The sequence below is a fragment of the Physeter macrocephalus genome, chromosome 11 (genome assembly GCF_002837175.3).
Source record: "Physeter macrocephalus isolate SW-GA chromosome 11, ASM283717v5, whole genome shotgun sequence".
NCBI classification, from domain to species: domain Eukaryota; kingdom Metazoa; phylum Chordata; class Mammalia; order Artiodactyla; family Physeteridae; genus Physeter; species Physeter macrocephalus.
The window spans coordinates 118026741-118039117 of record NC_041224.1 but is presented as its reverse complement, the minus strand read 5'-3'; the positions used below and the strand labels follow the sequence as shown (position 1 = coordinate 118039117).

The window sequence follows — 12377 nt, the reverse complement described above, 5'->3', positions numbered from 1 at the left end:
CTTAGTTCACCTTAAGGTTTATCTGCACTCACTTACTATTTTTCCAACAGTTTTAGTCACTCAACAATTCTACTTTTTTAGTGCAAGTCTTCTTCACAAAATCAGTTCAACTATTAATCAGAGTTTTAAATTCATATTACCAATTTTACAAATGAAGAAAGGTAGAAATGATAAATGTTCAGGAAAAAAGGTAGCATAAATTAGCCCAAACACTGATGAATGAAATACTTCATTAAACCTTCCTTTTATTAAACATAACCACATAAGGTGTTTCATTTAAAACATTTTCATTATACACTCATAAAGCATTGACTCTTCATGAAAAACTTCCTCAAAGTATACGGTGCCAATTTTTTCTATGATAAATGCAATGGATACTCGTAACAAGTATAAAAAAGGTTTAGTTTGAGAAGAGCCTTGGCTCAGTTATATGGGTTTTGCTAGAAGAGGTTGTGGTTGCCAGAGGGAGGACTCTACTCTTGGGTCCACTTATTTGATGGCAGCTGTCGTAGCTGGGGCCTCCTGAGGAAAAGACTACTAGCAGAGAGTGCAATCCATTTCCTATCAAGTCTAATCTATAAAAGGATATTACCAGGGGATGTTACTACCCCAGATTTCCCCCTATTATTATTCCAACCACAGACTTTTAGAAAGCGATTTCCCACCTCTGTTTATCATTTTGTTTTTGCTGAGTAATTCAATCAACTAGGGTAACCCCCTCCCCCCACCCCAGTGTTTATTCTCGTTGAATTGATGGAAGGAGATCTAAATAATTCGCGCCATCTCTGATGGGGGTTTTCCAAAAAGACCCACAACGTAGGAATCCAGCCCCTTTCAGTGGAAACCACAAGCGAATAAAAGAGACACCTTGGAGCGCCATTCGCCTCACACGCACCCAAACCCTGGAGCTGCGCCCTGGCCCTCGGGAGGCGGTGTGGAAACGCCCGCCGTGGGAGCCGGAGGACGGGACGGGTGGTGCCCGGGCGCTGAAGGCCTTCGCGTTGGGGCCCGGGTTCGGACCACGGCCGCACAACCCGCGGGGGCTGCTGCGCGCGCTCGCGCGCGCGGGGTCAGGCCGAGAACGCGGGGGGGCCGGCGGGCTGGAGCGCCTGCCCGGGGCGTGCCCACGTGACCGCCCCGCCCTCGCCGCAGCCCCCCGAGCGGTCGCCGCCTTTTGGGCCGCACTCCCGGCGTGCCTCGCACTCGCTGCCTCCCGGCCGCCCCTCCTTCCCTTCGCAGCGCCACGCAGCCGGAGCCCGAGCCGCCGCCGCAGCCTCAGCCGCGGGCGCTATGGTAAGGCGGGCGCGCCGACCGGGGGGCGGGGGGCCGGGGCGCGGCGAGCACAGCCCCCCGCGCGGCACCGCGGGGCCCTGGGCCTGAGGCCGCCATTTTAACCTGATTTTGGCCTCCAAGGTGGGCACTCCTGCGCTGCGGCCCCGCTGCTCTCTCTCCACCGGCCGGCCTGTCCTCCCGTCGTCAGGCCCGGCCCGGCCTCTCTTCGGATTCCTGGGGGCGGGGAGGGCCCGGGCGCGGGGCGAGGGTCGGGGCCTAAGTGGGGCGGGCGGCGGCCGGGGGCGCGGGAGGGTCTGCGGAGCTTTGCCCCCACCCCGCTCGCCGCCTTTGCCCTCCCCTTGCTAATTTTATTCCCACGCGCGCTCTCAGATTGGTACGTGCTGTAAAGCCCTTGCTGGACGCTTTCGGTGGGGGTCTTGAGGGCCTGTCGTAAAACCCTTAGGGGGAGATTAAGGAGGTGGGAAAACTCTTGAACACGGTTTCTCGCGGTAAAAAGCTTTTACACACGATCCGTTAGTTTTGAAGCGTCTGCATTTGAGCTGTGAGGCAATTATGTTGTAGCCGTGGGCGGTTTGGAGTTCACACTTGATTCTCTTTCCTTATGAGGAAAGGGCCCTGGCTAGGATGACTTTAAAGAAAAAAATAGTAGAAGCATTAACTGAAATCCGAAAGTGTTTTTTTAAGGCCTGCCGGGTTGACACAATACAGAAGGTATTTTTGCTGCTGCTCCTGAAGCTCTGACATCACCCAGTGAAATAGGAAACATTTCAGGGATGGGACAGCCTGTATTTGTCCCTTTCCCTCTACCTGCCAATTATTTCACCCTCCATACCCCTTTTTAAAAAAGGATGAATGGGGCAGGATGAGTTAGAATCCTTAGGTGCATCATATACTGATACTTAAAATGTGGCAAATCTGATTGGACTACTTGCATGGTATGATGCAACTTTTGATATCCAGACTAAAGTGAATCCTCTCTAGGCAAACGGTAATTATGGCTAAAACCAAAATACTTGTTCTAAATTACTGTTCTTTCTTTATTTTCAGGCTTCTGGAGTTACAGTGAATGATGAAGTCATCAAAGTTTTTAATGATATGAAAGTAAGGAAATCTTCTACACAAGAGGAGATCAAAAAAAGAAAGAAAGCAGTTCTCTTCTGTTTAAGCGATGACAAAAGACAAATAATTGTAGAGGAAGCAAAGCAGATCTTGGTGGGTGACATTGGTGATACTGTAGAGGACCCCTACACATCTTTTGTGAAGTTGCTACCTCTGAATGATTGCCGATATGCTTTGTACGATGCCACATACGAAACAAAAGAGTCTAAGAAAGAAGACCTAGTATTTATATTCTGGTGTGTAAAAACAAAAGAAAAAAGTACTTTTAAAATGCAAGGATTATTATTAACATAGTCAGTTTTGCCTTTCTTTTTCTTCTAAATAGGATTCAACAATTTTTTTTCCCCCTGTAGGGCTCCTGAAAGTGCACCTTTAAAAAGCAAGATGATTTATGCTAGCTCTAAAGATGCCATTAAAAAGAAATTTACAGGTATAAACACTGAATATTTTGTGCAGAAGAATTGCCCTCTCTTACTTATAATAAAGTAACAGGATAATGTTTTTTTCTTTTTAGGTATTAAACATGAGTGGCAAGTAAATGGCTTGGATGATATAAAGGACCGTTCAACACTTGGAGAGAAATTGGGAGGCAACGTAGTAGTTTCACTTGAAGGAAAACCCTTATAAAATGACAGTCAAGTGCCATCTGGATCTTAAGGAGCTTCCATTTCTCCAGCTCAGTCAATTGGAATAGTATTAGGTTTTGGTTTTTTTTTTCTTCCTCTTCCCACCGGGTCCTTCCAACACAATGAATGAAGGAAATATCATTCATGTAAGCAGCCTATCAGTGATTGCCATTAGACTGTTTAATACTGTTACTTTTATGTAGAACCCAAGGAATGCCTTCCCATTATATTTTAGCCAAAACAACTGGTTATATGCCTCCCTTGCAGCAAGCACTACAATGAATGTGAATGTCAATGTGAATAGCTTAGAACACTACAAAGGGTTAAGCTAATTGAATGCCTTGAAAGTATTATCCACTGGTGAGATGGTAAACTTTATTCAGTATTATTTATAGTTGCACTTGATTGCAGTTCTGTGAGGCTTGAGCATTCATACACCTCACCTGCCTTGGCAAGCCTATTTTTTGTGACATGGCAGCACAGATATAATACTATGCATTGAAAGCACTTTTTTTGTAATGAGTTTAATCCCCCACCCCAAAAGGAATGCCAATTAAGTTAACTGTGTCATCAGCTTATCCTAGTACCTCAGTGTTCATTCCTGTTACCTGCATATCTTCCTAAAAGGAATAGCTGTTATTAATGCCTTTTTGTTTTCCATTGAGTGTACACTACTGAATAAGTGTAGGAGTTTTATGTTTACCATGTAAGTCTTGCGACACTAAAGATATTTTGAATATCAGTCATGATGGCAGTTTCTGTATAAAAGAGCCTTAAATGGAACTTTGTTTTTGAGATCAAACCCCACCCTCACAAAAATGGCCACGTTGCAATAAAAATTGTGGCATATTACAGAACGTTGCCTTGTTTTCCTTGGATATTTTGCAAAATACCATGTGAAGCAACTCCTAGGGTAAACAGCTATTATTAATCTCTGCACTGGTCATTTAATAATTTTTTTGTACAACATTCTTGCGTGATATTTTCCAGTTTGTTGTGTTTATTTGGTTTAAAAAATATTCTATCCTAAAGCCAACTAATACAAAATATTAACGTTATAGAGGTGTACTTTTATAAGCTTTATTTCCTTATGTGTTAATATGATGATCAGGAATTATTTTTTTGCACTTTGACATAAATACTCTTCAATACCTGATTTGTTCTCTGGATAAATTAGGGTAGTTATTTTTTAATTCACGTTTACATTTCTAATTAGTTGACTAGTAGTAGAAGAAGCACAGGAAGCTCTTATTGCACATTTGGTCATAATGAAAATAATTTGTAAAATGTCCTTCAAAAGTTTAATAATACTTCTCATGTTTAGGAACTTTCAGCTACTATTTCTTAATATATTTCACAAATTTGAAAAAAAATTGTTACAGCAGTCTTAAACATTAGTAGTGGGATTTGGCTGTGGTCCAGGCAGCTCTCCTTATAGAGAATTTGATCTGTTCGGTGTGAGCAGTTTGCTGTTAGCCAGAGCTATTTATGGCAAACACATGCTTTTGTATCTTGTCATAGTTATCCACAAATGGCAAAACTGGACTTGATTCTACTGGTATGCAAAACAGGCATGCTAGTAAGTAGTGGATTGTAGCTTAGAACTTAAACCCATAGCTCTGAAGAATGCTCTTATTAGAAAACAGGAAATGAAAAATCCCCCTTGTTTTAATATGTGGAAGTAATTTGAGTTTAGTTAAATTTTTTTCCATATTTTCAACAGGGTTTTCAGATGGAAACAAAAATAGGAGTTAAATGTCCAGGTTTCTGTTTAAAATTATATGAATGGCTTGGGATCTTTTGCACTGAGCAATTTTATTTCAGGCTTCCAGCTGTCCCTGTGAATTATCCTGGACATTTTGATGGCTTTTTGGTAAGGCCAAACTCATAAGCAAAGCGAGAGAATACTGATATATATATATACTAAACCATATGTGTAACCGATACTTGCACCATGAAATTTTTCATTATTTTCCTCATTCTTCTAAAAAATAAGGGACTCTAAGTTTAAAGTTGTGTAGTATCTTTTGTTTTTATAGTGATTTCTCAACTTTCTTATATGCCTCTTTAATTATATAATAATTTCAGAGGTTAAATATTGCTTTAAACTGTGGTACTTTGATTTGTTAGATTGACAGAACTGATACTAATATTAAGTTCATCTTTGAAATACATCTTTGTGCATAAAGCCAAAAATAATGATAATTAATGATTCATGTGTTGAGACTAATCAGGTATTTGAAATGATCATGTTACTTCACAATCATTTAAATAAAACAATGTTCCAGTTAGCTTTAAAAGGTATACGGTGCTAATTAGTAAAATATTGAGGACAATATTTTACTGCTAGCTTGCAAAATTATAAGTGTTTAAAAAATAAAGTGTATGAAAATATGTAAAGCTGTTGAGATGTGTTTACTTTGGGACGCTAAAATTTTTTTTTAACTAATATTGCAGATCAGGAAGGCACTATTATCTTTAATCTGTTTTTTAGGATTTTTGGTTGACATACTTTCTCATTTAGAGATATCAATATTCTTTGAAAACTTGAGTGTTGTAGCAATTAATTTTGACATTTTCAGACAAATGGAAACAGTTGGCATTTGTCCCAAACTGGCTATCAGCTGTTGTTTTCCATCATTATCTAAAATAATGTGGCCAATGTTGTGTATTTAATGTGCCTTTTTAGTAGTTTGGAAGAAAAGCCTCTTAGTAGGTTTGAATTTCTCTGATACAGATTCTTTGTAACAGCTAATTTATGGAATCTAACAAATGAGCTCTGGGAGAAAACTTTTTTTTAAGTGTTTCCTTGGTAAGGAATAATCTCAGCGATGGTAAATCATAGAGGGGTTGGGGCACTTTTCATTAGGTTTGCCACTCTGAAAAAATAATCTGGTTCAGTTCTTCATTGGTCCTGTTTTTGCTTGCAAATTTAATAATAGTTTGAGATCCCAAACAAACATGAATATTCATTTTTCTTTGAACATTAAAGCTACTGGAGATGTGCAGGCAGGCTCCAATGGATATTGCTTTTGAGACAGCATGAATTTATAAATGTTCTGTGTCTCATCTCAGCCAATAAATAGGTCTGAGGCTTTTCTTTTGCTCTAGAGCATCCAAATAATTGCTTTCTTTCCCTGTAGATCAGGAGTCATCCTTCCACTTCAATTTCCTGTCAGAAAGCAATTGTGCAAATTAATCTCTGAACCTCAGTTTCTTCTTTATATGAGAATGATGATATCTATCTACCATACCTGGTTGCTGAGGATCAGATATGGAAATGCTTTTTGGAAGACAGGAAAATACTATGTAAATGTAATTATTTAAACTTCACTCTAAGTAAATATAGTTAAGAACCACATTAACAATAAGATTTATTGTAAGTCTTTGAACCTCTTTATTTTATTATTGTAACTATTTTACTTAATCTCGCAGGTTGTTTAAGGACTAATTACCTGGTAAACAGGGTCTGTTTTACAGAATGAAGTATAAAGTGTAGCCCCTGAGTTGTTCATGGCTGCTCTTAATCTTTTTAGTGTAATTTTCTTTTTCACATGTGACCAGTCAAAGACTATAGTTTTTTTTTCCCCAAATTTTGAAGTAAAAAATAAAAGAGGAAATAAAGAAATATTATCGTTTTGGAATATGTGGCATAAATTTATGATCCAGGTTGTTGAAAATCTATGACTGTATATTAGTTAATTAACTAATACTCTGAATTTAGGTAAACCTTTATAGTTCTCAAGGCACTTGAAATCCGTTTGATCTCCTTAGGTCCTCTTAACAAGCTAAACCATATTTCTCTGCTGCACATGAAGAAACTGAAGTTTGGAAAAGTTAAGGGACGTCCCAGCTGTTGAGTAGCAAAACAGATTGCAGTCCAGTATACTTTTCATTCTGCCTTCATAGAGTAACATACAATGAGTTACTAATTTTCTTTTTTAAAAGATGGAGTAATCTGACTTTTTGAGCAGGACATAACTAATTATTTAGTATGTGTTTAAAGTAGCATCTCAAGAACTCTTGAAAAATAGTCTTGGAATTTTTGTTTTCTAAGAAAGCCCATGCTCATAAAAATCTGAAATATTTTGACACTTCAAAGTTTTTCTTAGGTGTTTCAGTATTGTACATTTATGGGATGTTTCAGTATTGTATGTTTATGGGACTGTGAAATCCGTTTATGGGACAGATTGTATACACACATTTTGTAGAAAGCTGATACCTCTCAATCCTTTTCCAAAAACTTGGATATCTCCCTCTTGCTGTTCCTCTACCCATCTTTCTAAAGAGAAATAGTACAGTGTTTTACGGTGTTTAAACACTAGGACTTTGGTATCAGACTGTCTGGGTTGTTCAAATATAGGCCTTTAATACTTCCTAATTGAATGATTTTAGTGATTAGGAAAACCACTTAACCTCTCAGAGCCTTAGTTCATCTAAAAAAGGGGATAATAATTAATACCCCATCTCACAGGACTGTGAGGATAAATGAAAGCCCTTGGAATAGTTCTTGGCACATAGTAAGCATTCAGTAGGATGACTCTAAAATTTACAGTCCAAACCATTCTTTCTGAGAGTGAGAAGGAGAGCTAGTAATAATTATGCCTGGAGATAATTATATAATAATTATGCTAGGCTTAAGCTGGTACAGTCCCAAGCAAACCAGTTCCCCTATCAAAAAGCAGGCTGATATCAACATGTGATAATTAAATAGAAGGAATTGTATTGAAGACTCAAGGTCATCATTTCAATTATACAATGTGCTAGCATACTAACTTGAGAGTCTCCTGAAGTATATGATTGCTCTTAAGTAATTAACCTCAGAAAGGTCAATTTTGGCTTTTTATGCCTTGTTTGTTTGTTTTGCTTTCCTTTTGATTTTCATACTTGTAAATTCTCAGATACTGCATTTTGCTGTTATCAGTATGCTTCGCCTATAGCAGCTTCTCTTATTGTTACTTTTCATCTCATGTGACTTGGAAAGCTACGTTTGATAGAATTGTGTAGAAGGTTTTGAATAGACTCAGAGTGAGGGCTTGAGAGCAAAATGCCTGACTGAGCCTTCTAACGTTCCTTATGGCTGTTCAAAGAACTTGGTGTATTGTCTGGGTTTTGGTTTTATTTATTTTTTCTCAGTAAGGTTTGTAAAATAGCTGAGCTGTAGGTAAAAGAGATATTACTGTAAACCAGTGAGGTGTCTAAAATATCATTAATATTTAAAGAAGTCATATTTACTTTTGATTGTACTTGTGTCATTAAAGGCACACAAAAGAATTTGTTCTCATTATTAAGAGAAAGAAGGTTTATTCTTGATCCAACTTTTTTAGAGTATTGAAACAGTAGGATCTGAGAACAAACATTTGATAAATCTTTAAAAATATAAAACGGCAGTTGACTTTTTATTAGTTTATTAGATTTTTCTTACATGTACCCTAGACGTGTTCACTTGGAAGTAGCTTTGATTATTTTTCATCTAGGTATATAAATATTTTTCATTTTCTTTTTTCTGTCAGCTAATTTGATTATGCATGTACAATATTTTGGTATTTTATTTGGCATAACAAAAATTTGGAACAGATTTTTTCAAATGTATAATTTTCTCACAGAAATGAAAAAGCACTTATGTAAACGGTATATTTTCTAGTAGCATTTTTTTTCTTGTTTAATAGGGGAATTTCAAATATTTCCTTTGGGAAGATGATAGTTACTGAGTGAATCACAAAATTCCTGGGCATGTGGCCCAAAGCTTTCTGTGTGTTCCTGTGAGCTGATGGGGCTTTTTTTTATTAGCTGCAAACGAAATCACCAGATAAAAAGAAAGGCAGTTCCCAAATTGGCATAATTAGGCACAGTTTTATAAAATGTAAAAATGACAGCAGAGTATTCTGTTCTAGAGATCATAAAACTCTGCCATAGCACACAAGAAATAATATATGAAAGAGATGCAGACTTTATGAAATAAGTAGAAAATAATCGTATGTGAAGATTAAATTAATTAAACCTTTTGTGTGTAAAATAGCTGTGAGTCAAGGATAGAAAAAGAGTGATAGGCCCTTTACTCATTACTGCTTATTGATAACTGTGTTATGAAGGAATGTGTAGAAATTTTATAGTTTCCATTTCAAAAAGTCTTTTACATGAGGGAGAAGGGGGATGAGGAGCTAGCAAAACTGGTGTTAGCCATTTTCCTAATTTGAAATATATTTAGGTTTTAGAATGTATCCGGGTTTTTGTTTGTGTGTTTCATTTTGTTTTTAAGGCTTAACTGAGTTTTACAGTAAAAAAAATAAAATAAAATTGTTGATTTACCATTTTTAATGCTATTACATATTGAGTAATATGTACACTTTGAATAATTGCTGCATTAGAATTATATTTGTTGATTTAGCAAAACTTCACTCCTTATTTTAGTTTTGTTTTATCTACCTGCTAAAAAAAATGCTTTATGGCTATCACAGTATAGCAGTTCTTAAGAAATACCGGGTGACTGAATTAGATATCTTGTGCCCTGGCTAAAGAAAAAAGTTTTGGGATTAGTTGAAGTGTCCTTGCCTGTAACAAAAAGTTTCCTTCCCTGAGCTAGATATTTTATTTCACTCAGATTTTCTCTTGGCAATATGTAAAAGAAATGAATAGAATTTTTGCAACTAAGCCTTAGGCGAAACAAAGAAAATCTAATGATATTCTCACAGGAAAACCCTAAAAATTGGGCAAAGGTAATATGTTTGATATTCTTCTGGGTAACTCTTTAAAATAATTGTATTTCAAAAATAACATGTTCGGTGTAGAACCTTTGCAAAATACAGAAAAGAACAAATAAGGAAGTTAATCATGAGTTAATTTCTTATGTTAAAGTATTACGACTGGGCTTCCCTGATGGCACAGTGGTTAAGAATCCGCCTGCCAATGCAGGGGACACGGATTCGAGCCGTGGCCCGGGAAGATCCCACATGCCGCAGAGGAACTAAGCCCGTGCGCCACAACTATTGAGCCTGCACTCTAGAGCCTGTGAACCACAACTACTGAGCCTACATGCTGCAACTACCGAAGCCAGCGTGCATAGAGCCCATGCTCCGCAACAAGAGAAGCCACCGCAATGAGAAGCCTGTGCACCACAAGGAAGAGCAGCCCCGGCTCGCTGCAACCAGAGAAAGCCCGCGGTCAGTAACAAAGACCCAACGCAGCCAAAAATAAATAAAATTTTAAAATAATAATAATAAATAAATAAATTATTACGACTAATTGGGAGATTCCTGTATTTAAAACTAGTTTTAAGTTATTAGTATATGCTGGTAAAAGGGGAGATTTTATCCTTAAATATTATTTGTGCACATTTCTTAGTATTTTTCACCCCAGAAAGAAATTTGCCGTGGCTCTAGGTACAGAGGAGCGGATTTAGATCTTGAAAATTATGCATTGCACCTACCTGAATGCTTGCTGTATGACTTGGGGCCATCCACTGTAAATACCTGAAGCCACAAAATGTCCCTGTATTTCTCATGCCACCTACTTTTGTTCCATTGGGATGTGATAATAGGCACCCTTTGCATAATTTTTACTCTTCCCCAAAGGAATTATTTTACAAAATAGTTTCCAATATCGTTAGGACTCTACTTTTTGCTGGTATGTGTATGATAAAGTTTAATAGATGCCAGTTCCTAGTGCACAGTGTAAGTAAACCATCCTTTACTATGTACCCTGCCAAAAGATTTAAGATAAAACGTAATGTATATATTTTGCACAAAGCCAGAAATACTCAATCTATATTTAAGAGTTTGTGTTTTGTATGCCATTCCAAGAGGGTCTGGTAATCCCTGTGATTAAAGAAACGTAAGATTTATGTTTGCTGTGGAGAAACATGATCATCCTGGCCACTATGAATCACTCTGGAAACATCCCATCTCTGTTTCCCAGTTAGATCGTTAGATCTAATTCAGTTCGATTTAACAAACATGAAATACCTTTCATGGTCTCAAAAAGTTTACAGTAATGTAGAAAAGCCCAGCACATAAACAATTATAATACAACATGGTAAGTATGATGATATGTTACAAGATTTAGAAGAGGGAGTGATTAATTTTGGAGTTGTATGGGCTTCAAGAAGGCCTTTAGAAGAAGTCATGTTTGAGCTGGGTTGTGAAGGATGATGAACTTCACCAGAACTCAGTATGAAAGGATGGTCCTGGAGAAAGGAAAGCTGTACAGGGCCCTACAGATAGTTCTTTATAGCTGATTAGTTTAGTGTGAAGCACTGTGACGACAGAAGTGCAGGAGAGGTGGGTATGAGCTAGATCACTGAGGGCCATGGGTACTGAGCTAACAAACATGAGGCCTGTGCATGGTTAGGAGCCAGGGCAGGGTTTTCAGCAGAAGGGTGGTGTGATCTTTCTGAAACACAAATCTGATTACTTTGTGACCATGTTGAGAATGTATGGGAGAGTGAAGAAATTGGAGGCAATTAGGCCTGGATTGAGGCAGTGGCAAGTGCATTTGAGGTGGGTATGTTTGAGAGGTATGTAGGAGAATTGACAGGAATTGATTAATTTCATAATTAAATGAGAGGGTGCAAGGCTTTAATCGTCGTTTAGAAAAATGTTAGCTGTGTTTTTAGTATCGTTGACATTTGAGATCATTTAAGCATCAGATTGGCTCAGAAAAGACAACAGGAAATTTGTAATTTGGAAAGAAAAAAATGTTAAATACATTTTTAATGAAGGTAACATTTTGAAAGCATGAAATAAATCATATAACTAAAATGTCATAGATCTGCTATTTGAATTTAGATTTACAAGCCTGATTTGCAGTAATTTTCATACAACAGTGGTTTCAATAGATAAGGAAAATTTAAATCTACCATAGCTATAGCATCTTTGAAATGGAATATCCTATAGTTTTAAAAATCATGGTTGTATTTTCTATTATTCTGTGCTTGAGCTTTGATTGTAAAACTCGTGTCCGTCCACATATAAGCCATGGCTGAATTCCTGGATCAAAGACTTTAGAAAGAATTTAGCAGTGTTCTTCATCACATAATCTGCTCATTAGAGAAAGCCTGGCCCACTCTGCTGGTGAAAGAAAATGGAATTTTCAGGTCATCCAAGGGATCACTTTCTATTAAAGAAGACTTTTAATCCTTACTAGTAAATAAAAGTTATATATAAACATAGTGTCTTAATTCCTTTCACAGATACTGTCCAGAATCTGAGATTCCTCTTTTTTTACCACCTTGTAATAAAATTACTCAGCCATATTGGTTTTTAATGTTGCTTTTATGGCAAATAAGTTCACTTTTCTGAAAAGCCTTACATTCATCAGGAAGCATTTATTGAGTGTCTATTT

General features: G+C 37.5%; 1 protein-coding gene across 2 annotated transcripts; it reads left to right on the top strand.

Moving 5' to 3' along the window:
• Positions 1-402: 402 nt before the first annotated feature.
• Positions 403-3892, top strand: CFL2 (cofilin 2). 2 transcript variants are annotated; one of them, XM_024117086.3, is made up of 4 exons: positions 1163-1293; positions 2341-2648; positions 2766-2842; positions 2927-3892. In XM_024117086.3, exons 1-4 carry the CDS (start codon positions 1291-1293, stop codon positions 3037-3039), a joined length of 501 nt encoding a protein of 166 aa, XP_023972854.1. In that variant the 5' UTR covers positions 1163-1290; the 3' UTR covers positions 3040-3892. The 2 variants fall into 2 exon arrangements, with proteins under 2 accessions (XP_054944358.1, XP_023972854.1); XM_055088383.1 differs by lacking the exon at positions 2927-3892 and having other exon boundaries at positions 403-1293; positions 2341-2394; positions 2766-2846.
• Positions 3893-12377: the final 8485 nt, after the last annotated feature.

What these genes read in the sequence shown, in the direction of transcription:
- CFL2 (XM_055088383.1), top strand. Translation starts at nt 789, where the DNA reads ATGGGGGTTTTCCAAAAAGACCCACAACGTAGGAATCCAGCCCCTTTC. An exon ending in CCTCAGCCGCGGGCGCTATG is followed by an intron (nt 1,294 to 2,340) that starts GTAAGGCGGGCG and finishes CTTTATTTTCAG; the next exon opens with GCTTCTGGAGTTACAGTGAA.